Source organism: Oreochromis aureus, linkage group 7 (assembly GCF_013358895.1).
Source record: "Oreochromis aureus strain Israel breed Guangdong linkage group 7, ZZ_aureus, whole genome shotgun sequence".
NCBI classification, from domain to species: Eukaryota; Metazoa; Chordata; class Actinopteri; order Cichliformes; family Cichlidae; genus Oreochromis; species Oreochromis aureus.
In genome coordinates this window covers 51,489,941-51,515,853 of record NC_052948.1, presented here as the reverse complement: position 1 = coordinate 51,515,853, position 25,913 = coordinate 51,489,941, and the positions used below count along the sequence as shown (strand labels likewise).

Genomic DNA, 25,913 nt, shown 5'->3' with positions numbered 1-25,913 from the left:
CGACTGCTGACATGTCCTCATACTCATTGTTTATACTCCCTTATACTCCAGTGAACAGGAGGCTAGAGCTAGCAACTGTGTCACAGCAGGTGTTTGCTCAGGGAAGCATTTGGTTTTAGTTGGTAATAATAATAATGTTCATATAGTGCATACAGGCATAACGCAGAGTCACACTCCAGATATTCCTTATATGCACAGTGCCCTGCTGCTGTGTTGATGCACTGGAAGTCTATTTGAAATTGCAGGACAAGTTCTGGATTCATTCATATTGACTAAAAGTAATTTTTGTTTACATGAACAACTCACACAAACAATCCTGACACTGATTACTCAGAAGACACATCCTAAGAAGGCTGTTTTACATGTGTCAGTGCTTTTTAAACATTTCCTTGATTAAAAGATTATTCAGTATCTTTCTCCCTCCATATAATTCTCGCTTTTCTTTTCTTTTTCTCCAGCTGTCAAACCTCACCCCAGAGAAACCCTTCTCCACGTTGCGGTGCGTTTGGGTTTGGTCCACCTTGCCCGATTCTTAATTCACCAACCAAGAGGTCAAAGGGCATTGACCTTACCCAATCAGGAGGGAGACACACCCCTCCAACTGGCTCAAAAGTCTGGACAGCATGCCATGTTCATGCTGCTAGCAGCGTAAGGCTCTTATTATTTTATTATTGACTCTTCTCGACTCCTGACAGATAGTAGTATTTTCCTTTTGAGGATATTACTGTAATATTGTACATAATGACTTTATGAAGTAAATGATGAGTAATGCTGAAAAAATAAAGATTGAAATATACACAAAATGCACATGCATTAAATGTCAGAGAATATATTTTATATATGATAAACCTCCAACATTTCCACATGCAGTAATAACATTGCAATGACTAAGCTTGAGAAGTATGTACAATAGCTGATATATTTGGAAGTCTCTTAGTAAATCTTTTCCCCATCAGCTCTCCAGGTCCTGCAGTTAGCCCTCTTCCTGGTGTGTGGTGCTTGTGGTCCAACAGTTCTTACATGCTGAGGTTCTGTCCTGGGACCGACTCTCTAGCCCTCTCTGTGAGGCATACCCCGGGAAGCTCCCCTCAGAAGAGCATCATGGTCCTGCGAGAAAGACTAGGAGACTTTGGTGTTTCTAAAATGGTGAGAATAAACCGCAGGGGATATCTGTTGAAAATTTAGGGAAGAAAATGCAAATGACTGTTCCCATGCCTGTTTGTGCTTGATGTAAAGTTATGTTGTCAAGTTAAGGCCATATCATAAGTTTAGTAAACCCTTGTGTAAACACTCATGCTCTTTAACAATCACACGTTTTGATAAGAGTGAAGCAGTAAATACGTTACCTCTGTAAAACGAAGGGCATGAGGGAAGAAAATGAATGACGTTAGCTGATGATAACAGGCTTAAGGGGATTACCTTAAAGAGTGAGAAGCCAAAGCAAATTGTTTCAGGCAGAGGATAAACTGAGGGGTCGCGTCAAGGCCTGTTATAAGGCAAATAAGGATTATTTTGAACTGTGGATCATGTGAAACTACAATAGTAGTGTCCACAAGTTTAAATATGGAGTTGGAAATCAATATAAGGAGTCCACCTTTAATGTTTGGACACACTTGAAAATCCTTTTGTGAGCTCATAAAGCAAACAATGGTTTGACCTCTCCAACAACTCTGTGACCTGCTCCGTGTTGATAACCCAATCAGACCACTCAGGTCATCAGGTGCAGCTCTTAACTATTCCCAGAAAAAGATCTAAGTGAGCTGAGGGAGCTTTCAGTTAATGTGGTCCTGTTCTTTGGAACACAATGCCTGCTGACCTGAGGTCAGTTACATATGGGTCTACACTCAGAAACAGACCAATGAAACCAATAGAAAAGTTTTGAGTTTCTGTTCTCACAGGCTTATAATTAATATCTATGTGTGCACGAGTGTGTGTGTGTGGGTGTGTGTGTTAAGCACATTGAGTTTACATGTAATGAAATGTGCTCTCTAAATAAAATTGACATTGATATTGAAGTTAGAGTAATTTATACTAGCAAAAACAAAGCAAAGGCTGACGTACACTGAACTTCACATCTGAAACAAACAAACAGAATGTGACATTCCTGGATGATGAATACGCAAATGAAAAAAACATAGCGATGTTAATAATGTATGTGTGATGTTGTTCATGCAAAGTTTGGTTCACATTGGCCCACCTGTAGGTGAGTACATATGGACATACATCCATACATAGCTTATATATACACATATTATAGTAAGACTGCAGTAGTGACTAAATAATTGTACTTTATCATAATGTCATGTTTCTTTGTACAGTTCATGGCAGTTTTAATTTACTCAAATATCTGTTTCTGTCCAAGATCAATGTGCTCAGAGCTGATACTGTGGTGGGCAAGAGGGACACGGATGAAGGTGTTCAGACTAACAAAGGTAAGTTCGGAATTAAACTCAGTCTAATGTGTAGTATTGTGGTCAATTTGTGTTCATAATATCAGAGAAATTGATTACTTTCAGGCTTTTATCTGAAAAATATGAGGCCAATGTTTATCCAGCTTTTCGTGTACTTTGATGGGGCCGGTCTCTAACCACATACATAAAATGTGATTAGGAAGAGCAGCTATGTCCAACTTATCACTGTATCCAAGACGGTGGGATAACATGGCAGCGTTTACAAACCGGTGTCTGTTCCTGTGTATTTTTATGGATTAATTCAAAATTTATACGTTAGAAGATGTAATTACATACTAATCAGTCTATATTTATGAGCACAGCAGTATTTCTTCTATTAAATAACCTTAAAAAGCAGCTGATTGTACCTTTAGTGCAAGTCTTCACCAAAAATGTTGGATTAGAATTATGGATTTTAGAATAAAGAATTATCTTGGACCGTACTAATTGACAGTAAATATAAGAAATAGCTTTAATCAAGTTTGTCCTTACTCATGTTATTACTACAGAAGTAGTGATTGAGCTCAGTCCACACCAAAGCAGTGTCTTGTCCCATATTACATGGACTTTCCGGCTGTGTAACCCCCCCACCCACACACACACACACAACAAAAAAAGGTTCATAAACACACACGTCAGCACTGTTTCTTCCATGAACTCAGTCATGATCCAAATTCTTGATTGACAGATAATAAACTGATCATTGCATTTTTCAATATTTCAGATCACTTACTCTCATAGTTGGACTTTGGACTGTTTTGTCAGACAAAACTAGCAGTTTAAAGACTTCATCCCAGGCTCTGAGAACCTGTAGCGGTCATTTTTAAACTTTTCTGATGCTTTGTAGCCGAAACAAAGTGTTTGATTTGTCAAAAATAACAATCAAAGGATTTTGCAATAATGAAAATAATAATTACTTACAACCCTGCTATTGTCATCACACTGATCTGCGTGTGCGCAAACAGCTCATGCGTGTTGTCTGCCTGCGGTGGCATGCGAGTTTGGAGACTTTACTCTGGAGCAGTGGAAAAATGAACAGCCACAGATTCACTTGAGCAAACAATGGTATGATCAGACATCCATCACTTAGGACCTAAAGAGACTAGAAAAACACTTTCAACAGACACCATAAAAGGCACAGCCGCTGCACATCTGAGCCTCCAGAGAAAACTGAAGAAGCACATTGTTTCTCTTTCCCTGCGGTGACATGTTCAGGCTGGCATGCAGACACGCAGAGACTAATCTTTGCTAATCTTTGATGCCAGCTGGTAATTATTTTCTGTCATTCTATATCTATGTCTCACATACACACGCACACACACATTTTGTGTTTCTTCAACCTGTGGCTACTCTTTTTGGTAACCATAGAGATGGCAGGTGGCAGTATCGACTCATAAAGGGAAGCAGGAAGTGTACCTCGGTATTGACCTTAACCCCGTCGCGACTCTAGCAGCCGTCCATTAATCCTCTTGAAATAACAGCTCCACAGTAGGGAGCTTGTGCTCTTTCTCTGGACCTGCTGGTTTGGACGAGCACAAAGTCTGATTGGTTAGTTTTCCATTCCTGGATAGCAGAGTCACATCCAGAGAACCTGATGTTGTGCCTTCCACATAACTCTCTTTTTTAGAGTAGCAGCAGCAGCAGTAGCAGGAGGAGGAGGAGGAGGAGGAGGAAGATGAGGGTGTTTGTGTGTCAGGCTTCAGCTTTTGGTTAAGTGTTTTTCTTTTGCACAGGCATCAACAAGGAACGACATGAGGAACAGCATGTGCTCGTGGACAGTGTGAGTATACATACATATGTTGTAGATGTTTGCAGATTTGCCACTTATGATCATTCCTGGTTTTTGAATGCAGCCATATGCATTTATGATGTTTTCAAGTAAACTATATGTAATTTTGGTGAAAAGGCACGCATGCTTTTTGTGTTTGCTTAAAGGTTTTTGAAGAGCAGCTCGTCCTGTCTTTAGATGACGATGATGATGAAGAAGAGTACTCATTATCTGGTAACTCTCTTCTCTTCTCTTCTCTTCTCTTCTCTTCTCTTCTCTTCTCTTCTCTTCTCTTCTCTTCTCTTCTCTTCGACCTCTGCTTCAAGTATTTTCAGATGATTTATTCACTGGCCCAACGTTCTGGCCCAGCAATCACAACTTTTTATTTTCCGTTTTAATATTACGGCAATAACTCTTCAGCATCTGGATTAAATGATGAATGGGTAATCCATAAAAAATACAACAACATATTTGTGGCTGCACTGAACAGCAGGGTGTGGGAACAGAACATATTAAGCTAGTACAAAAGCCTGGGGAGGAACTGTTTCTCTCGTGGTCTTAGCACAATATGCGAAGCTCTGTTTTGAATCACATCATTGGAAATCGATGCAGTTGCTGCTTCACGGGCACAGACAGGGATGGGCTTCTGTATTAGGCACAGAGGTGGTATTCGTTTATTAAATGGACATATTATCCTCCGGGAGTCTTTGGATGATGCTGGTTGTGTCTTTACCCACACTGGCTCCATAATGACTCAGTCCAGGGGTCCAAGAATCTGCCCTGTCACTGGGACAAAGACAGGAATGGGGTCAGGCTTGTCCCACTCAGACTTTGTCTGAGCTATGAGATGCCCCCCTCTGGTTTGTCGCCCTGCCATCCCCTCCCCCGATTCTCTCCTGGATCAAACAGTAGAGCTGTGTACTCGAAGCAAGAGGTGGAATGTTAACAAGCTAAAGTGTCCTCGGCTTACAAAAGCTGACATTTCAGATAAGACACATGCATTTACGCTGATTCCCTTTTAAATCCAACATCTACCCAAGACTATATAAGCTGAAGCTCATTGGCTAGTAAAAAAAGTTGAAGAGGATGCTTAAGTGTTTCAGGTGTCACCACGGTTACTGCGAATGCTAATTTTCCTGTGTGATGCTGTGGAAGAATGAAGAGTTTGTTGTAAACTTTGGAGAGACTCTGGTGCTACTGAATGGCGCTTGTAAATTCTGTATAAATGAAAGTATGTGTGTGCGTTTACGACGAAGTGTCGGCGTTAAGTAGTGTCGCGTGAAAAACACGAGGCATTGTCCCATTGTTTTCCACAGATTGCAAATTTCTCCTTATATTCCTCAAGTTCCTAAACTCTCTTTTGGCCTGAGTGCTTTAGATGGGATGACAGTGTCTTGGGGCTACTGTGGTGAAAAATTGTCATTTGGAGTTATTGTTTTTTCCAGATCTGTTGAAATGATCATAACAGTTTCTCATGTTTCACTGACATAACTCAGCGGTGGCAGTTATTGTTGGAGCTAGCTCGTGTTACGATTAGTCTACCAGCCGAGACTTGTGCTGCTTGTGTCTGTCACCATTAGATCCAGTTTACTGGAATCTTGGTTCTTTGTTTTTGCCTGTGTGAAAGGTTCTATTTAAAGCTCACAGCAGATATATAAAAACAAGATAAAAGTCATGGAACTATATGAGAAGTCTGCCTTGTATATTTGAGCTCCATTTGCGCTACTTGTATGTCTTCACTGTGTGAGAGCAGCAAAGAGGAAATGCCTCTGTGATGCCCAGGATTTCCTTTACATTAGTGCAGCCGTGGCCGGTCCAGACATCAAAGTCTGGGTGGAAAGTGCACTCATCAAGGAAGGCAATTTTCCACGTGTTTAAAATAAAAATGCCAACCACCACTCCCTTACAGTTGCCCAAGTAATTATGTACACTGTACATGTTCAACAGCACTTTACTTTGAGACATTGTTCAGGCTACTTTAAATGTACTACATTTCATAGTAAAAGGGAAATATTGTGCTATTTAAATACATATAACGGTCAAATTACATATACAGATCATGTGGCAGGCTTTATAGTGTGTATATTTGTATAAATACATGCAGAGTTACCTTTAATCTAAACCAAATGCTCACGTTTGCTAATTAGCACTAAAGACAAGATTCATCTGAAGTTAACTGGAAACCACTAATGTAGGTTAGAAAAGGAGAAAAAATAAGATTCAGAAAAAAGCAAGAGAAAAACAATATCTGATCACCAATAAAATATAGATTAAAATATTTGACAGTGTCATAGACAGGGGTGTCAAAAGTAGAAGCATTTTTTACTAGTACAGATACTTGTGTTAAAAATACTTTGGTAAAAGTCAAAGTACTGATTCAAATTCTTTACCCAAGTAAAAGTGAAAAATTACAAGCTCTAAATGTGCTCATATTAAAAAAGGAAAAAAAATAGCTCTTTGGAGGGCATCTCCACCAGCTATTTTTTGTAAAAAGTAAACTGAACCTTCTGCTATATTAATAAAATAATAAAATAATTAAATGATATTAACAGATGAGAATACAAACTTTTTTGAACAGGAAAATGAGTACAGTCTAATATTAAAGTGGGATTTCACAGAAGGGAACCCAGTCATTTCTATTCTGAGCTCTACTCCTGTTTAGTATTGTGAGCTATTTTCTTTGTGTACATGCTGTGATCAACTGTTGCTGCTGCTCTTTGTGGATTTACACAACTGAATTGAACAAGCTGTAAGCAAATTTTTCAAGAGCTATCTTCTCTGATTTCCATTCCCTATACTGTCATTATACTAGACAGTATACATTTGTTATAAAAGTTGAATGAACCAAAGCATCATCAGCTTAAATTCAGTTTAATCTCTGCCACCCTTTATGTAAACCAACTCTGACCAGGAACACCTCACCGGCTGTGCACCATATTTTTAAAAATGAGGACATTACATCCTTTGTCCTGCCCGTCTTTCTACATCTTTCTCTTTCTTACATCTTTCTTCATCTCCGAGTGAAGTTATCTTTTCTTCCTGTGAAATGCAACAGCTGCACCTTTAGCTAGCAACACACTGTGTGACAAACTGCACTCAAACAGTTTGTATGTTTGTTGATGTGTGTTGAACTGTTAGTGACACTGCATTTGAAATTACTTAAAAAAAACTTTGCTCCCTTTATGCTTGCTCCTCCTCCTGTAGCGCTAGCTAGATGCTGAAGTACCATGACCGCAACTTATGTACATCTGCATGTACATACAACCATTCCAGAACATTCTGACCCATTTTAACTCGAGCATAGTGCTATAAATGGTGCATAAATTTTTTATATATTTGCCTCTTTCATCTCTGTATGCAGAAAGCCCTCGTAATGGATACACCAATGAGATATTCTTTCATGAGCTATAGTTTTCCTCCATCTAGACTCAAATTGGTTTAATGTTTTGAAGTGTGGAGTAATGGTGAATTGTGCTGTTCTACTTAACTACAGTAACCAAGTATTTGTACTTAATTACCTCCCACCTCTGGTCAGTATACTAGCTTTTTATCACCCACAAACCCCTCAGGGAGTCATTGAGTTTATCTAAGGTGACCCCTTGCAAAATAAGGGAGCTGCTGGGACCATAGACACTATAAAAGAAGTACCAAATTTTATGTCACCCACTGGTTAGTCATGTTATGAAGACTTAAACTGAGCTTTTTTTTATGATTTTAGTGTTTTGAAACCCAAGCTGATGAGTATGGTATGGATCTGACTGTGAAAGAGCACCGCATGCTCTTTGGCTAATGACTTATTCACATTATGAAATTCATGTTTTAGTCACTATAGTCTGAAACTAGTGATTGTCCTCTGGGAGTCATCAGAAAACTGTCTACTGAGGTCACGTAGTGAGGGAGCACAGGACTGTAGACCAGTGTTTCCCAACCTTTTGGAGCCAGGGCGCATATTTTACATTAGAAAAATCGCACGCTACACCACCAAACAAAAATGTCACAAAAAGCATATTGATAATTTTTCCCTGCGCACCAGCTATAGCAGAATTGGCTCAGTTGTCCCCATTATATCGTTTTTGCTTTCTTCTGGCCACTACTCATGTTAGGGACTTCATCTGGGTTGGAATTTTTTCCAGGACCCAGGTCAGATTGACTACTTTCTCTTTTCAAATATTTATCTATTGCTATTACGCGCTGTGTTGTCTCACTCACAGCATGACTATTATGTCATTTCTTCTTCATCTTCTTCTGTTTTACTGGCAATTGGCAACCCATTTAATTAGAGCAGGTAGTTGTACTGCCCTCTAGTGGAAGAGAATGTAATTGTTCTGCCCGTTACTCACGCCGATCACTTAGAGTACAAATCAGGTGGAACCAGATAATCTTCCACGACACACCTGATCATTTCTCATGGCACACCTATGTGCCGTGGCACTGTAGTTGGGAAACACTGCCAAGCAAAACTCTATATGCAGGCAAAGGTGTCGCCCCCTGTTGGTCATTAACTCCAAGATATGAACCTTGACGTAAGTGCCAGAAAATAAATTTTTTTAAAAACATTGAGTTTCAAACCCAAGAGCTTAGCGCAGAAAAGAGTTTCCTGCGTCAGCCTCCTGGAACTAACTGTTCCTTTCTAGACAAACTCTGGCCAGTCCTAAAACCTCACTTCTGTCTAAATACCAAAGTATGTAGTGTTTAGAAACTTTAAGCCAAAGTAGATATGAATGTTATGTCGCCCTAAAAAGAGATTATTAATTGGCAGAATAGCTCCTGAATGCCAGAGGCAGCACGCGCAAACAGATCCTAACCATGTATAGGCTCAGTGACCAGAAAATGTCACAAAAAATTTATATGGCGACAAAAGGAAAACAGATCAGATTTGAAAGATGAGATTAAGACAGAGATGCCTCTCTCTTCAGTGCCGAGCAGTCAATGAATTAAAACAAAAAATTAAGTCTTAACAACTTCAACTCTGATTTCAAGGAGCTTTATGACCTCTTAAATCTTAAAAACCATGCACATGGATATAAAACTTTGGCAACATTGTTTCTTTTATTCTTCATCATTGGATTTTTATGAGATCAAAACTAAAATCTAACCAAGGTCATTGCCTTTATTTCTGAATATTGCTACGAATGAGTGTTCATAAACACTGTGTTGACCTAGCACTTGAAGAAAAGAGAGAGGGAGAGTGATAGTGAGCATGACTCAGTGCAAATCAGTAATCTGCTTTTTTTTTCCCCTCAGAAAACAAACAGACTGCCGGTAAGGATCATATGTGGAAGTTTCTATAAAAACAACCCCTTAAAGGTCATCACATTTTTGCTTTATTCGTGTTAAGCCATGACATTTAGGCAATAGGATGACTGAATTATGGTTAAAAAAAAGACTTCAAATAACAGAAAAAAAGCAGGAGAGAGAAGCAAAAATGATTTAAAGGTCTATCATGATGACATGCTTTTTTGACCACGTCATGGTGAAGTTTTCTTGATTTGTTTGTGTGGATAAGTCGCCTGATTATTTTATCCTGCCCTTGAGAGCCGTCTCTCTCTAGTTTCTGGCTGATGGGGCTGATGCTGGGAGGAATTATTGTAATCAAGAGTGTGCAGTAGTTGATCTTTACTAAGAAAGTGGTGTGTGTGTGACAAGAAGAAGTAGTCTGTTTGAATGATTCTAAACCAAAGTGAATCTCCTCTGAAGTTTTAACTGTATGCTTGTCATAGTAAATGGAGATCGCATGCCGTCCAGTGAAGCACAGAGCCAGTTCACTCAGGAAGCTGCCCACCCTCTGCTCTCTGCGATCCACAGCAGCGACCACACCATCGCACAGGTCATACGTCATTCTCTTTCTTTTTAATTATAAAATTTCATTTTTTAATTTTGCTGCTCAATAAATTTCTTTTATTTTGCTCTTTCCTCTCCTGCCTTATGTTTTCACCTCAGGCGGATGATGTTGACATTAAGTACAATGTCAGCGGAGTGACGAGGGACAGTACAGGGACAGATGGCAGTCTATGGGACACCATCAACTCGGAGGAAATTCTTTTAGCCACCGATACCCCTCCGCCCTTTTCAGAAGACTTCTACCCATCCTCTGCATCCGGCTCTCCCCTGCTTTCACCTGTCGATCTGGCTCTCACAAGGCTGATCCGTCCCGCCTCCTCCGAGCAGACCGATCAGAGAGGCAGTCCACCAATGGAGACCTGTGACCTCAGGTATTAACATCAGATGTCTTCTCCGGTGCGTTGTGAGTACGGATAGTGTCAAACTAATTTGTCATCTATAACTCCAGTCCCAGTCTGGTGGCTCTGGAAGTGGACAGCGAAGAAGAAAGCGTCGGGCCAAAGTCTCCACTTTCCCCGCTCTCGTCAGATGTGGAGAGAAGTGAAGACAAAGAGGAAACTTTCCCTCTCCCCTCTCCTGATCTCACTTGCACCCGTAGCCAGTCTGCATCAGCATATGAACCCACTTCACAAGTAATATACCATCCTCTCATCAAGTACTTCAGCTTATGAGCATGAAGTGCTCTACAAGTTTTATACTAATGCTTTCAAACATTACTTGTTTCTCATGTAGGAACTGGTTGACGAGGGCCTTCGATTGCGATCCTATTCCTACTCCTCCAAAATCAGCTTACGTCCAGCTCGTTTTACTCGAGATAACCAAGCCTCAGATATCAGCCCCGGTTAGTAACGCTCAGATCGTTGAGCATGATAAAAGTTTAACACATGACTAACATTTCCAATTAACCTTTTTATTTTGCTTTTTTTGTCTGTCACTGATGGGGTAGTCTCACATCGTTGGTCGGTGAGAATTATATTTAGCTAATTTTAAATTAGCTTTCAAGTGACAGATCAGCTGAACTAGATAGCCTTACAACTAATATAATGTACAGTCAACTCTAAGTAAATTAAGTAGTGGTTTGAATGGGAAATATGCTTGTTCACGTTCCTGCATTTGAGAATATTCAGCCTCTTGTCTGTATAGTAAATATATGTACAGAGAAAAAATATCTATCTTTATCTAAGGGTCGAAACAGTGGGTGTAAGCTAACCTACCTGCAACAGTTATAGTCCACAAATTAGCACGTTATGCATTGAATAAAAAAGTGGTGCTTCTATGTGACAGACAAATTCTTGGCTGGAGTCAGTTATTTCTGGAGTCCTGACATCACAATGAGTGTACCAGACCTAGACAAGAAATAGTCTGGCAGAAAACCTCTCCTGGAAAAACACAATTTATCATTTTTAAACAGTGTTCTTTGTGCGGACTAAACAAATTAGATGGATTTTGCTAGCTTCCAGCAGAGCCAGGCTAGCTGTTTCCTGTTAAAATGGTGAGCCAGCTGGTAACCGGCTGCTGCCTCCAGCTTCATATGAAATGCGTAGACATGACAGTGGCAACCGTTAAAAAAAAACACTGTCTTTTTCAAAATGTCAATCAGAGTTTAAGGTTTTTCTTTACGTAGTTGTTATTAGTAGTTTTTATTCAAAACAAGTTTACAAAACTGAATGAAATAGAAGTTTAAGTACTGTTTAACAGCTTTTAGCTTAGAGTTGACTGTACATGCTGATAGTCTCAAGTGTCTTTAGTTGATCTATGAGCAGTCCTCTATCCACTGTGCCCTGTAGATGCCGTGCTCCACAGTGTCAGCCACAGCCGATCTCTTCTTCAGGCCCTCTCTCTGTCTAAATCTCTGTCTTTGCTCCACCCTGGTAGTAAGTACTGGACACCTGCAGCCGTCTCATTGTGCTAAGGCCCAGCAAAGCCGGCATGCCGCTGTCACTGTTAATGCTTGCATGTTTGTGGGAGGGGCGATTAAAGGTTATTATTGTAAACTGATTCAACTCTTAAAAAAAAAGAAAAATGGCTTGAGTTATAATTTGATAGAATTTTATATTGAAACTTGGTAACAACATGGTAATAGTTTGGTAATAATGTGGAAAAAAAGCAGTAATAGTCATATAATTCAATTTAATTTTAAATTCAATTTTATTTATATAGAGCCAAATCACAACAATCGTTGCTTCAAGGCACTTTATATTGTAAGGTAAAGACCCTACAATAATACAGAGACAACCCCAACAATCAGATGTCCCACTATTCATAAGCACTTTGTGACAGTGGGAAGGAAAGGAAACTTCCGGTAGAACCAGGCTCAGAGAGGGGCAGCCATCAGCTGCGATCTGGGGTGAGTGGAGGGAGACAGCACAAAAGACACACTGTGAAAGAGGGCAATAATAATGAATGATTAAATTAATGACTAAATTCAGATTGGTGTATAAAAACAAGTGTGAAGGAAAAACACTCAATACATCATTGGGAGCCCCCAGCAGCCTGGCCTATTACAGCGTAACTAAGCAAGGATTCAGGGACACCTGACCCAGCTCTTAACTTTTAATCCTAATCTTGAAGTAAAGAGGGTGCCTGTCTCCTGAATTCAACTGGGAGCTCAGAAGAGGGGCCTGAAAGCTGAAGGCTCTGCCTCCCATTCTACCACAACTAAGCTAGCAGTCTGAGAGCAAAGTGCTCCATTGGGATGATACGGTACTATGATAGCTTGCTATTTACTATCAACTAAGGTTCAATGTTAGCCTAAAGTTTATATAATGGGGTAATTAGGGCTGATATTGAGGAAAAAATGCAAATTGTCAATGAGGGAAAACCAGTTAGTAACAGTAACCTATAGTAATATTACACTGCCTGCTGGATGCGTATAATATTTAAATTATTTTTTCCCCACAAATCATAAAAGTACAGTCTTTATTTCTGTGCAAAACATAAACGACTACAAAAGAAACATGAACCTGAAATTTGAGAAAAGTTTCTACAATGACTGCCACTTCAACTTAGATGGCTTGGAGCATATCTGTCAATTTAATCTTACTCTAGAGAGACAAAGAAATACTACCAAATAATGTTTGGGTCTTTGTTATTGACAGCCTTACTTTACTTGGCCACACAGTTATTATCTTTACAGCATTAACAGTCTGCTGGAAAAGTTGATTCTTGTGTAGGGCATTGTTGCCTGGAATATCTTTTTTGGCTTAAACTCTAATACTGCCGCTAGAATGCATTTATTTTCTGTTACGCATTCACCAAATCACAACTGGTATTTCAACTTTTGAGAGGCTGCACCTTTCCTACAGATGGGCGTAGTATTGTTGTCTTTGCAAATGCTCACAAAGCTTGAGTTTCTTCATTTGTTCATCATATTTTAATCATATACGTTAAACACTTAATAACACAACTTTCTGCAATGTGACAAATTCAGAAAACATTTATTCTTGTTTTATACGGACTTTAGACAAAACACATATTAACCTTAAAAAAACATCAAAATGTAAAAATATACTCTAATGCTCTTCATCAAAACACATGAAACAAAAAATTAAAAGTTAAGATTAGAAAAAAAGAGAATTCAATTAGAATCACCAAACTGTAATAACCTTGGCTTGTCTTTGTGTCTGTGTATGGCTTTCGTAATCACGACACAGCTTCGCTGTAATCAGAACGTTCGAGGGGAGTGCAAGAAGAATTCACATTTGCAGCCATTAAATAAAAGATGACTGCTTGTGGGTCTCTGACGGGTCAGCACTTGTGATTGTCTGTCTGTGCTACTGCCTTTCATATTATCGTCCTGTCCTGATTCGATACCTGAGGACCATCTTTGCTGCTTTGCATAACAATTGTGTCTGTATTCAAATGTTGTCATATGAAACTGAACAGCTTCTCTAGAATGGAAATAAAATCTGACAAATCTGACAACAAAACTTGTTGCCTAGTCTGAATATTACTTTACCTGCTGTTTTTCTTGGGTTGTAAATAATCATTTTTTATTGTTTTCAACTTTAGCAACATCTGCCCCTTTTTTGTGTTCACAGAGCCAAGAGCCTCGAGTATATCAGATCAGTCACATGAGAAAAGGTATTTATACGCTGCATTTAATTTACTCAACCTTATTAGGATTATTTTGTGTTCCAGGGTCTCTTTTCTGTCTCCTTTTGTTTCCTAGCACTAAATGATGTGACCTTTCGGGGCTCTTAATTGAAAGTGCCGTATGCGTCAATAAATTTGCAATCCCAAGGGCAGCATATGTAGGTAACTGTCATGACCAGGTTGCTTGGTGACAGCAGGCGCTCTGTGAACTTGGCTGCTGGTTTTTATGAAAAGCTCTTTTGTCCTGATGACTCAGAGCCTATTCTTTGGCATTACTGGTGTTTGATCTATTTTTTTTTCCAGGGACAAAAGAGGTAGTGACGCAGAGATATCAATATGACCCTGCTCTACGCCCAACCTGATTTTTTTGTCAGTGTCACAAGGCTGCTCTGTGTTTTTCATCACTGAGTTGAAAGGGATATGGATTGATGTTGAAATGTTTATGATTTAAATATGAAAGCACAGTTTCCAGTTCTTCCATTAAAAAAGAAAAGCCAATTGATATTACTTATCAATCACCTTTAAGTGGACCTACTTTGCGCTTCAACTTTCTGGTTATGTGGATGTTTTATAACAATGGCAGATGCTCATAGTTTTGTATAATGATGACAAACTATGCAAAAGTAATCCCTGTGAGACAAATTCCTGGGATTCTGACTGCTTGAAACACTCACTCGCACAGCTTTCCTTACTCCAGGATCTCTATGATGTCAGAGAGAGTAGATATCCTTAATGTGATCATCTCAGGAGCAGAGAGGGCCAATCGGATGTTCAGCTCTCCTGTTTACAAAAGAAAACTCTTGGGGTTTATTTTTGTTTGTTTCTTTGTTTTACCAAAGCCCTGTGTTGGATAAAAAAGGATTATTTTGAACTGTGACTCATACAAAGCTACTCTAGTGGCAGAGAATATATAAACATGGTCTGTTATGGCGCTGTTCTTTACAGGGAGATCAAGTTTCGTAAGCGTGCCCAGTCTGCTGATGATGAAGGCAGCATGGAGCTGGCAGAGTCCCTACAACATCTCACCCTGTCTGAGTTTCTCAAAGAGTATGTGGGGGATCAACCTCTGTTTGCCTGTTTCCGCGTCATTAACCATCCGACATAAAAGACTAACCGTTAAAAAATGAAACAAAACTTACAGCACGTGTACCTCCTGTCAACAAACCACATTTCCTCTAACAGCAGAACAGTAACAGAATTAGGATCTTTTAACAATATGCACCGAATGTCTTTCTTTGTCATGCATGTCTCTAACTTCTAACAGTTCTTAGTTTTTTTTACTTGCTTTCACAGCAAAGTGTTGCAGAAATGGAGAACTTGTTTTTTGGTCTGTGCTTGTAGAGTGGGGGAAGTAATTATTTAATCTCTTACTGAATTTGAAGTTTTCTAACTGACAAAGAAATGAACAGTCTCAATTTTTTTTTGAATATCAACCCCAAAAAATGATTTGCTTGTCATTTAGCGAAATAAGTATTTGATCCCCAAGCAAAACATGGCTTGGTACAGTATAGATTCATTCATTGGTCTCTTAGTGTATTAATGTCCTGTAACCTTAGCAGAAAAATAGCCCCAAAGCATAATGTTTCAACCTCCATGCCTTACTGTGGAGATGGTGTTATTTGGATCATACTCAGCATTTCTCTGTCAAACTGATGCAAGGAGCTCGATTTTAGTTTCATCTGACCACAGCACTTTCTACCAAGCCTTCATTTAGAAGGTCACTGGCAAACTTAGGAGAGGGCTTTAAATGTGACTTTTTAAGCAGGAGATCGTTGCAGGGACTGCAAGATTTCGAACCACTGCATTGTAGTGCGTTACTAGTGGTGTTCTTGGTGACCCTTGTAGCCCATTCCAGCCTTGTGCAGGTTTACAATCTTGTCTCTGACGTCCTTTGACAGCTCACTGGCCAGGCCCATGGTGGTGGAGAAGTTGGAATGAAAAAACTGGTTGACAACAGGAGAATGTGTAATTGATTGAGTGATTGTAATCCACAGAGGGTAAACGGCCGATCTGTGGGAGCCAGAATTCTGGCTATAAGGAGATTGAATATTTATTTCACCCAATAACATGCAGATCAGTTTATAACTTTTGTAATTTTTTTTCTAGATTTTTGGTTGATATTCTGTCTCTTTCCACCATAAAAGTTAGAGAATGTTTATTTGACAAATTCAACAAGGGATCAAATAATTATTTCCCCCACGGTAGATAACAGAAATGTTTGTACAGTCTTTTATTTCAGTTCCTGTCCCTAACAGAAACAACATGCTGCACAGTATCAGCTGAAACGATATTTTGTCACGTCATATAGCCGTTATGTTTGTGGACTACTTGCATGTAAGAGTGTGTGCACCTCAACAAACCTGTCATGCTTGGTTTACTTTTGTTGACTCAGCAAGAAGGAAATCAGAGCACGGTGACTAATTTATGTCTTCAATCCAGTTAGTAAGCAGAACACACACACACACACACACACACACAAATAATAATAACTGCATTGCTTACATCAACCTGTCTACAGAATTGAAGAGGAGGAGTTGGATAAATACAACATTCCAGCCAAAACGGAGTCGGAGAAGTACAAAGTCATCCGCACATTCAGTTTTCTCAAGAGCAGGATGTCCAGTACACGTAACAAAAGCAAGGTAAACCCCAGCCACAAAGAGTCCTGCTGTTACACCTATAAAAGTTTTACTTACAACAACAATGTAAAGAATAACTCGCATAACTTCAGCTTGTTGTAGATTAAAGCTGGCTTTAGCTACAACATGAAACTCTCAGTATAATACCTTGAAAGGGCATGCAGTGTTTTCAGGTGTTTGCTCTGTAGGCCTTGGTGTGATGAAATCCGTAGATTAAAGGATCATTTGTGTTGTTCTTGTAAGACTATTTATGTCATTGGGTGATTCCCACGTCTAGACTCAAGTCTTTGCTTTCTGAGAGACACGAACCAGGAAATGTTTCTGGGAAGCACTCAAGGTCAGAGGGACAGACCAAACATGTCCAGCTTCTTTCCTTTTTAATGATTAATCCCCTGTTGTTGAGTCAGCACAGAGAGTGGAAGCCCTCCCTGCTTGTGTCTGTTGTTTACACCACACTTCATTTCCGTGTCAGTGGACTTTCTTACGGTTTGGAAAAAGGCGGGTCCTCCTGGTGGCCTCGTTTATCCGCTCGCATGTTGGAGACTTTACCCTGCAAATAGAAACTTTCACAAAGATGTTTATCCTCTTTTGTACTAAGTCCTGCATGGGCTTGAGTTTATAGGTGTAACTGTCAGTCACGTTTCGCCTCGCGTATGTATGGCCTCTTTGTTGACTCCAATGTCTCTGGCGTGGCTTTCAAAGGGGAAAGGGAAGGACAGAGAAGGCAAGGACCGGCAGCCGAATGGACATCGCTTTGCGACAGGGTCCTGTTTAGGCCCCACGGTGTGTGTGGTGTGTGACAAACCAGCTTCTGGAAAGGACCTACTACATTGCTCAAGTTGGTAAAACTTCAATTCAAAAGAGCATTTATATTAATTTCTCTTCATGTATAAAAACTTTAAAATGGTGTTTTTTTCCATTACAGCTTGCACTGCGATTGTCCATAAGGGCTGTAAGGAATCTGTCCCCCCGTGTTTAAAGGTGAGTCTTGGCCTAAAGCAGATCGTCCATTTGTCGGTTGTTTATGTGCTGTAAGCAGACTCCCTCATTTGTATTACTTAGAAACATCAGGAAAAATATGCTGTGTCCATGGTGAAGAACAGGACAGCATCCCTTCCACAGAGTGAGTTTACAACACTTGGTCGCCGGTGATTTTAACCATGTCATGCAAGAGTTTCCTGTTTATAAAACTTGGGATGATTATTGTTATCTAGGCTAATTTGCTTTGCTTTCCCGTCACCCCCTCAGACTTCACAGTGAGAGACAGCCCTTCTCACTCAGTGATCCCCATTTCTACCTCTCTACCTGTCATGACTCCCAAGGAGAAGAAGGACGCCGTGACGCAGTCTCTCTCACGAAGTTTCCCCAACGTGGAAAGGTTATTAATCTTTATCTTTTACACAATTTGTTGTGGTGACATTCATTAAAAAAGAAAAAAATACAGACAAGTAGCGATTGTTTGTGTTTTTCCTCTTGGTACAGCCAACTCATTGAGAGTTCAGAGACAGAGTCCGATACCCTGAAGCTGAGCAGCCAATCTGAAGAGCTCCTGCCAACTCCAGTGTCTTCCACCTCCACCGAGTCGTCCTTTGGAGAGGGTAAGGCATGAATAGGGCTTGTTGTTTAAAAGACCCAAAAAGAAACAGATCAGTTTCTGTTTCATTGTTTGCTGCTGCAAGAAAAAGCTGATCGGTGCAGTTTAAAAGGTCAAACTGTAAGAATATTATTCAGAAACTGAAAGTATTTTTTTATGGGGGACGAAGGCATATAGTTGGTGAGTAGGCATCACAGTTCCTCCCATTACTTTAAATTAAAACAGGAAATGTTTGGAAGCAGATGGGTGTCAAAGAATAAATGTAAAACATTCCTATTTCCTAAAAGATTAGATTATAATATTACTGTAAAAAAGTAGCTTTCCACCCTTTTTTGATCATTATATTTGACTTTTAAAATAGAACCAATGAATATATATTCTTTTCAAATAGAATAGTTGCAGGAAAGGCGTGATAAAGGCGCGTTCAGGATCCCCAAATACAAAAAAAAATTGTATGTAACAGTGAAATGCATATTTAAAAACTAACTTTAAGGTTTTTTTTTAAACCGTCTGATCAGAGAGAAGATGCTTTGAGGAAGAAAATGTACTGAAATTTAGTGAGAGCACAGATATGTGTGTTTTCCTGTAGCAACTGAAGGCATCGTGTGTTTGTGTGTCAGACAAGTCTCAGATTTACACAGCTTTAGTGAACCATTATCATGCATTCCACAGTCTGTAAATGAATCGGGGGTCTTCCACTGTTTTTAGACTTTTATATTCACAGGGCAGTTATCCTTACCAACTCTGAGACGCACTTATAGCGTAGGACGCCCAATGATTATGATTCAGAGATCTAGTAAAGTTTTGAGTGGCACTTTTATTTTTTTCCCAAAACTTTCTTCTTAAACTTGGGAAAACATTCTCCAAAACCATTCCTAGTTTTTTTATAACCTTCTAACAATACAAATAATATTTTAAAATGTTATGGCCTAACCAGAAGTATTATAGTTTTGTATTTAATTATTTATTTACTTATTAATTGATGTTTTTTTTTTCATTTTGACTTTTTGCTTTTAATCCACTTTAGGCCAGAGTGAAATTTCTTGTTTTATTTCAGTCTTTGTTGTTTAAAAATGTTGAGTTTTAGTTTTGTTTCTATTAGTTTCAGTGTTAGTTTTAGTCTTTTTAATTATTATGGAGGCTTTATGATAGGGGCAAGATTTTGTGCTAGATTTTTTTGTGTGATTTATGATTAACATTCAGTGTTTATCAAAGCATTTGTAAAATCTTTAGTGCATTCCAACTTTCAGTCAAACCATTAGTGGAAATGGTGGTTGCAATGTTTTTCATTTTTTCTGATTTCATAGCAATTTGTCCAATATTTTAAATGCATCTATCCTTTTTCTTAACTACTTAACTAGTGCAGGGTCACAGAAGGACTAGTGACACCCTGGAGGGTGTGCCAGTCCATCAAAGGGCTAACATAGAGGGACAGACAGCTAGCCAATTTATGCACACCGGTTAACCTAATATTTAAGTCAGAATTTTAATCTGTAATGCCCCCCTCAACTTGGATTTGTAAAGTTAGAGCAGCCCTTGTTTTCCTGACTTTCCTACTGAAATGCACTAAGCTAGTGCCCTCAGAGTTCCAACATCTGACTTTAGAGGGGTTTTCTTGCTTAAACATTTAAGTACCTGCTCTGGCGATCCTTTGTAACAAGGGAGCAGCCGAAAGTAACATATAGTCACTAAAGTTGACTTGTTTTGGTCTGATGTCATCAGAGGATCGGTTACACGAAGGATTACGGGGTACCCAGTGCTGCTAGGATCAACTGAAGATCAAAAATGCGATCCCAGAGTTTCACATGTGAAGAGTTTAAGTGTGGATTGTTGCTGTCTCTCCAACAACTTCTCTGTGATTCTCTCTAAATCTCAGCCCTCACCGATGCCCTGCAGGTGGTTTCAGTACATTGCACTGTGAAGCTTTTTTCACTGTTATCGTCTAATCTTGTGGGGAGAACATTATGACCTGCACTTTGTTTGTAGTTCAAGGTTATGCTATTAAATCGTACAGAAACATTATGTGAGATAAGAAACATCCAAACTTTCTTTTATCATTCAGTTAAAATGCAGAACAGTTAAAAAGTTGAACACCTTGTTAGAACTTGTAGGTGTCATTTTGTCAAATTAGCGGGGAAAGAAGCTAGGGAGTCTCTTTTTACTAAATAAAATGTTACAGAAAATAAACAAAACTGACTGAGAGAAATTAAAGTGATTCGTATGCCTCTTTCCATCTGCAGACTGCACAGACTCATACATCCACAGTGACATATCAGCTGATTCTGTGGAATATGAAGCTGAATCATGGAGCCTGACGGTTGAGCACAAGTTCTGCAAGAAGCAAGACAAACGAGCTGTCAAGAGGCAGGATGTAATCTATGGTAAGCAGATGTTGCTGTTGTGAAAGGCGTCTCCTGGAATGCTTTACTTTCTGCATGTGTCAGGATTTCATATGTAAAAGTGTCAAACCACAGAGAACTGTTTTAAGACTGAGTAAGAGATTCAGCTTTTTATTGGCATAATTTAACACGTGTCCCAAATCTAACACCTCCCCCACCCCGATGCAGAGTTGATGCAGACCGAGCTTCATCACCTGCAAACTCTGCACATCATGGCCGAGATTTTCCGGCGAGGCATGAGACAAGAAGTGCAGCTGGATGCCGAAGCGGTGGAGCGAGTCTTTCCCTGTCTGGACCAGCTGCTCCTCTTTCACCACGCCTTCTTTGCCGCCATGAAGGAACGGCGACACAGCTCGACCCAGCCTCAGGGCCACAGGAACTACCTCATCCAGAGAATAGGAGACATCTTGCTCCAGCAGGTTAGCTGGTGTTCATGGGTCTACCTTTGTCTCAGGTGTGGTTACAGCGGATTAGGTCATGTTTGATTCGCCTGGTTCTACTTTTTGCAGTTCACGGATGAGAACGGGGAGAAGATGAAGCAGGTATACGGAGAATTCTGCAGCCGCCATAATGAAGCTGTCAGCTTTTTCAAAGAGCTCCAACAACATAACAAAAGATTTCAGACCTTCATCAGGGTATTTAACGTTTGTGTCATGCTTTCAAAAATCATTAAATTAAAATAGACTCAGTCCCTTTCACCTCACTAGATCTTTCATAATTGCTATACTTCATTTTTAAAGCAACAAGGGAATAATTCTTTGGTGCGACGGAGGGAAATCCCAGAGTGCATCTTGCTGGTAACCCAAAGGATTACAAAGTACCCAGTGCTGCTAGAGAGGATCCTACACTATACTCAAGGTCAGTCATCTACTGCCCTCTGCTGGATACAGGCTCTTATGACTACTACACCTAGGTGTTGGGGGACAAAAAATAAAACCTTACTTTAGTTAAAAAAAAAACATGAAAACCCCCTTTTTTAATTTTTGTTTTTCCTTTGCTCTGTCCATCAGAGGAAACAGAGGAGCACGCAGACCTTTCGAAAGCCCTGGCTCACATTCGAGAGGTCATAGCAGCTGTGGACATGAGGGTCAGCGAATACGAACGGCATCAGAGGTTACAGGAAGTCTTTAACCGCATGGAGAACCGCAGCGCAGCTAAGCTGAAGAGCGGACACACCTTCCGCAAGCAGGATATGATGGGACCCGGACAAGTGCTCAAACACCAGGGGGTGCTCCTGTGGAAGACTGCCACCGGGCGACTCAAAGGTGATACCTGATACTTAGAAGTTCATGTGTCATTTTTGCATCCTTTCTGATCTAACTGTTTTTCTACCCATTGTTATTTTCCCCAGACGTCCTGGCGCTGCTCCTCATAGACACCCTCATCTTCCTCCAAGAAAAAGACCAGAAGTACACATTTGCAACCGTGGTATGCATTCAGGAAAGAAATCAGTAATAAACACTGCATCATGTAAGGATGATTGATGTTTTGTTTTGGGGTTTTTTTCTCCATGCTTTAAATGTGTTAAAGGACCAGAAGCCTCCAGTGATTCCATTACAGAAGTTAATAGTTCGGGAAGTAGCGAACGAAGAGAGAGGGATGTTTCTGATCAGCGCCTCAGCGGCTGGACCAGAAATGTATGAGGTCCACACGTCGTCCAAAGAGGAGCGAAACACATGGATGAGGCTTATTAGAGAGGCCGTAGAAAGGTGTGTATGAGGCCCTTGCCTGAGCCTGGTTCTGCCAGAGGTTTCTTCCTGGGAGTTTTTCTTTCCCACTGTCACCAGATTCTTGCTCATTCGGGTTTGTTTGATTGTTGGGGTTTTCTCTGTATTCTGGGGAAAAGGAAGATTTTGAGAACTGAATACACAGATTTTTTGATGTGTACACATTTGCCTGACCTGATTTCACTGTTGCCTCTGTTCAGCTGTCCGGAGGAAGAAGAGGAATACACAAGTGAATCGGACGAGGAGAAGCGAGCTGCCGAGGCTCGTTTTCAGAAGATCCAAAAGCTACAAGGTATTTTTAACCATTTTGTTTGGGGTGTTTTTACTTTTGACTGTAATAATTTTAAATGTAGATTTATTACAGGGTTGGGGTTTTTTCAGATGCTTTGACACTTTTCTCCTAATGCTGCTGTTTTGGCTCTGCAGATGCATTTCTCTTAAAATGTTAAAACACTGCAGATGAACTGCCAAAGGGTCTTAACTTGCCGGCCTTGTATGCATTTGTCAAAATGATGTTTTGCATCTATTGTAATGGAAAAATGTTACATTGTTTTAACTTTGTTGCACTGAAGCTCTAAAAGATGCTTTACAATACTGATGACTTGCACATGTTGGCTCAGCATATTTGTGACTGTTAGATGGACTATTCGCTGTTCATTGAGCTGCAAATGAATTGATGCTTACATATTACCAAGAGTAAAAATATTGAGCGTATAGAAGCATTATTAAAGACTGAAGCATCTCTGAATGGTTTGAATTGTACCACACTGAGTGTCGTCTCTTGCCTAAATGTTCTAAAATATTTGCAAACACCAATAACAAGTAAAGCTTGTTCTGAAGTGCTAAAGTAACAGACTGTTCTGAAGAGTTTCACACATGATTTGGCCACGTTCAGCTGACATTTAAGAAATGAGCCAAAGCAACTGAGAAAAACTGTAAACATAGTAGCTGTTAACATTTTACGCTCTTTGAACTACATGAACTCTTGTACCAGAGAGCCTGACGAGCCAGGACCAGCAGATCTGCTCTAGCCTGGCGGAGAAGCTGCAGATCTACGCACAGCTCTCTGTTCTGAGTGGGAGGATGGAGGCTTCACTAGCTGAACCGCGACTGCTGGTGCAGCCGCACTCAGAGGAGCTTCCCCAGTCTGCTGCACTGCTGACCGCTGCGCTGCAAGAAGGTGAAACTTTCACATGCACTGCACACTTCAGCAAACATATTTTCATATCCACAGTACTATCAACTTACAGTACTCCTTATAGTACTTATAAAAATCCTAAACAGTTATTGAAAAGCTTTTGTAAAACCCCTTGAATTGAAGCTGAGAGTTTGCACTTGATCACATCTTGATCATTTAATTAAAAAATCTACTGTAGCAATACAGTACAGAGGAAAAATAACCAGAAACCTGTGTTCCTAATTCCTTTCTTTTTGTGCTTTAGATCGTCAAACAGGTCAAATTAACGTAAATAATGAAGTTAAAATACATGTTAGAATCCACAAAGGGAACAACAGAGAACACAATAGTTAACACATCTAATAATTCATTTATTAGAGAAGAAAAACATTATGGAAAAGCTAAAAATTAATTTTGGTTATAAATGTGGTAGTATCTGTGACCCATCGTCTTTTATCTTACTACAGTCCCCTTTGCATTTATGTGTTAATCAAGGATTCCAGCATGTGTACGAGTATATGAGATGAAGCCAAAATAGGTCAGCAACACTAATAAACATAAAGAGCAATACATGCAAAAAGAAGAAACATATTTACACTGTAAGAATAAGTCAGAAAATCACAAATATAAGTAAGAGATATAAATAATCTTATCCAGCTAGCTCTAGCTCTTGGTATAGCAGCTTTCATATTTAAAGGTGTGCAAAAAATGCATGATGCTAAACAGCCCGGCATGCAGCATGTGTTGTTTTAGCTTAGTTTCCATGGGATCAAAGTAATGTCTTTGGTGGTGCTGGGTTGAAATGGTCATAATGTTTTTTTTTCTTTTTATTCCACACACCCTGCAATTCACTACATGATGAATAAACCAATTTTAGGAAAATTCATAAAGTATGAGATGCTGGCGCTTTAATTTAACAGAGTTACATGATTTTTAAAATGCCAACGGTGCCAGCGAGAAAACTTGGATTATGTTCTTACAACAAAATTGAACTGTTGATGGCTTCAGTTGATTCAGTAATGTTGTTACTGATGTTACTAGTTTGAGTTTTACACTTGTCCCGTCTGTTTTTTTCCAGCTGAGAACCTGAAGGCCATGTTATCATCCAAGGCCTGTTCACCATCGAGTCACAGCCAGAACTCTGACACAGACTGCGTGTTTCCTGTCAGCCCTGCTGTACCTGTCGAGCCCTCAGACTCTTTCGAGGCCTCGCTTGAAGACCCTCGGGGCAGTGAGGGGAGCTGGCCTGAGACCTTTGTGTTTCAGTCCACAACTGACTTTCAAAAAGACAATCGAGGCGACGTTGACTTGAAGGTACGCAACCTGCTGTTTAAAATGGATTTAGCTTGTAGGAAATGTGACTTCACCATATAAACAGAGAAGATAAATTAAATTGCTTTTTGAGTTAAATATTGATGCAGATATCAGGAGGTAATGCCTCCCTCGCTGCTGTACTGCAGAGGTAACGTGTTCCCTGCATCTGAGCACGGCTTCTTTCCACGTCTTTACAGATGTGTGGCTCAAGATTGTTGCTTTAATAATTCAGTGCAGTCTATTAGAACTACATTTTGGCCTTAATCTAATGAATCATTGATAAGTTCATAATAAAGGAAGTCCATTTAGTTTCCTGAGGTATTGCAGCATTAAATATTGATATGGGGACTTATTCCAATTACCATGCAACAGCCTTGCTGCTCTTTGCAGCTTTCTGTGACCTGTGAGGTAAATTACTCTGATAAGAGAGAATAACTTTTCATGCTGACTACTGAGTGATAATTTAACCCTAAACAATGTGGTGACATTTCATGCGTGGCCTCCAGGGGGCGCAGGTGTTCTGTGAATGCAACTTCATGCTTAAACAGGAATGGAGCTTGTAGTTACTTGTGTAGCTAACTAATAGGGAGTGAAATCTTGATGTTCACACATGAAATCTGCAGAAGACCCATTAATCTGTGTTTTGCATCTGACTCTGTCTATTAACAGGTGGCTCAGAGTGTCCAAAACCTGACTCAGTTGCTGTACAGTCTGCAGGTGAGCTATTTTTATTTACCCTCCTCACAGCCCTCATCTATATTAAGCCAACAAAGAAATTAAAAGAAAAAGAAAAACACCTCCTGTGATCTCAGTATGAACAGATACATGCTATATCATAAGCAGGCTCTCATTCGCCTGCACACTTTCAGTAAACAGTAGCATCACTCTGCTGGAGCTCCAGGAGCTCAT

At 39.8% G+C, this 25,913-nt stretch overlaps 1 protein-coding gene and 1 long non-coding RNA gene across 3 annotated transcripts in view; one reads left to right on the top strand and one right to left on the bottom strand.

Moving 5' to 3' along the window:
- arhgef28a (Rho guanine nucleotide exchange factor (GEF) 28a) overlaps positions 1 to 25,913 on the top strand; it is a 51,649-nt gene that overhangs the window by 14,328 nt on the left and 11,408 nt on the right. The window contains exons 5-33 of one of the 2 annotated variants that reach the window (XM_031734578.2): positions 459 to 648; positions 957 to 1,146; positions 2,363 to 2,432; positions 4,184 to 4,230; positions 4,386 to 4,452; positions 9,939 to 10,045; positions 10,159 to 10,430; positions 10,508 to 10,691; positions 10,792 to 10,900; positions 11,847 to 11,933; positions 14,100 to 14,142; positions 15,100 to 15,201; positions 16,673 to 16,796; positions 17,496 to 17,631; positions 17,719 to 17,774; positions 17,856 to 17,916; positions 18,042 to 18,171; positions 18,276 to 18,391; positions 20,628 to 20,768; positions 20,955 to 21,205; positions 21,296 to 21,421; positions 21,527 to 21,644; positions 21,797 to 22,051; positions 22,138 to 22,214; positions 22,317 to 22,495; positions 22,714 to 22,805; positions 23,508 to 23,693; positions 24,769 to 25,004; positions 25,674 to 25,721. In XM_031734578.2, coding sequence (XP_031590438.2) covers positions 459 to 648; positions 957 to 1,146; positions 2,363 to 2,432; positions 4,184 to 4,230; positions 4,386 to 4,452; positions 9,939 to 10,045; positions 10,159 to 10,430; positions 10,508 to 10,691; positions 10,792 to 10,900; positions 11,847 to 11,933; positions 14,100 to 14,142; positions 15,100 to 15,201; positions 16,673 to 16,796; positions 17,496 to 17,631; positions 17,719 to 17,774; positions 17,856 to 17,916; positions 18,042 to 18,171; positions 18,276 to 18,391; positions 20,628 to 20,768; positions 20,955 to 21,205; positions 21,296 to 21,421; positions 21,527 to 21,644; positions 21,797 to 22,051; positions 22,138 to 22,214; positions 22,317 to 22,495; positions 22,714 to 22,805; positions 23,508 to 23,693; positions 24,769 to 25,004; positions 25,674 to 25,721 — 3,800 coding nt within the window. The remainder of the gene's footprint in view (positions 1 to 458; positions 649 to 956; positions 1,147 to 2,362; positions 2,433 to 4,183; positions 4,231 to 4,385; positions 4,453 to 9,938; positions 10,046 to 10,158; positions 10,431 to 10,507; positions 10,692 to 10,791; positions 10,901 to 11,846; positions 11,934 to 14,099; positions 14,143 to 15,099; positions 15,202 to 16,672; positions 16,797 to 17,495; positions 17,632 to 17,718; positions 17,775 to 17,855; positions 17,917 to 18,041; positions 18,172 to 18,275; positions 18,392 to 20,627; positions 20,769 to 20,954; positions 21,206 to 21,295; positions 21,422 to 21,526; positions 21,645 to 21,796; positions 22,052 to 22,137; positions 22,215 to 22,316; positions 22,496 to 22,713; positions 22,806 to 23,507; positions 23,694 to 24,768; positions 25,005 to 25,673; positions 25,722 to 25,913) is intronic. The other variant, XM_039615264.1, reaches the window with a different exon arrangement.
- On the bottom strand, positions 12,278 to 17,102 carry LOC120441179. The gene is made up of 3 exons (XR_005613854.1): positions 16,941 to 17,102; positions 14,829 to 14,934; positions 12,278 to 12,401 (listed from the first exon to the last, which is right to left on the bottom strand). It is a non-coding gene; the product is annotated as an uncharacterized LOC120441179 (long non-coding RNA).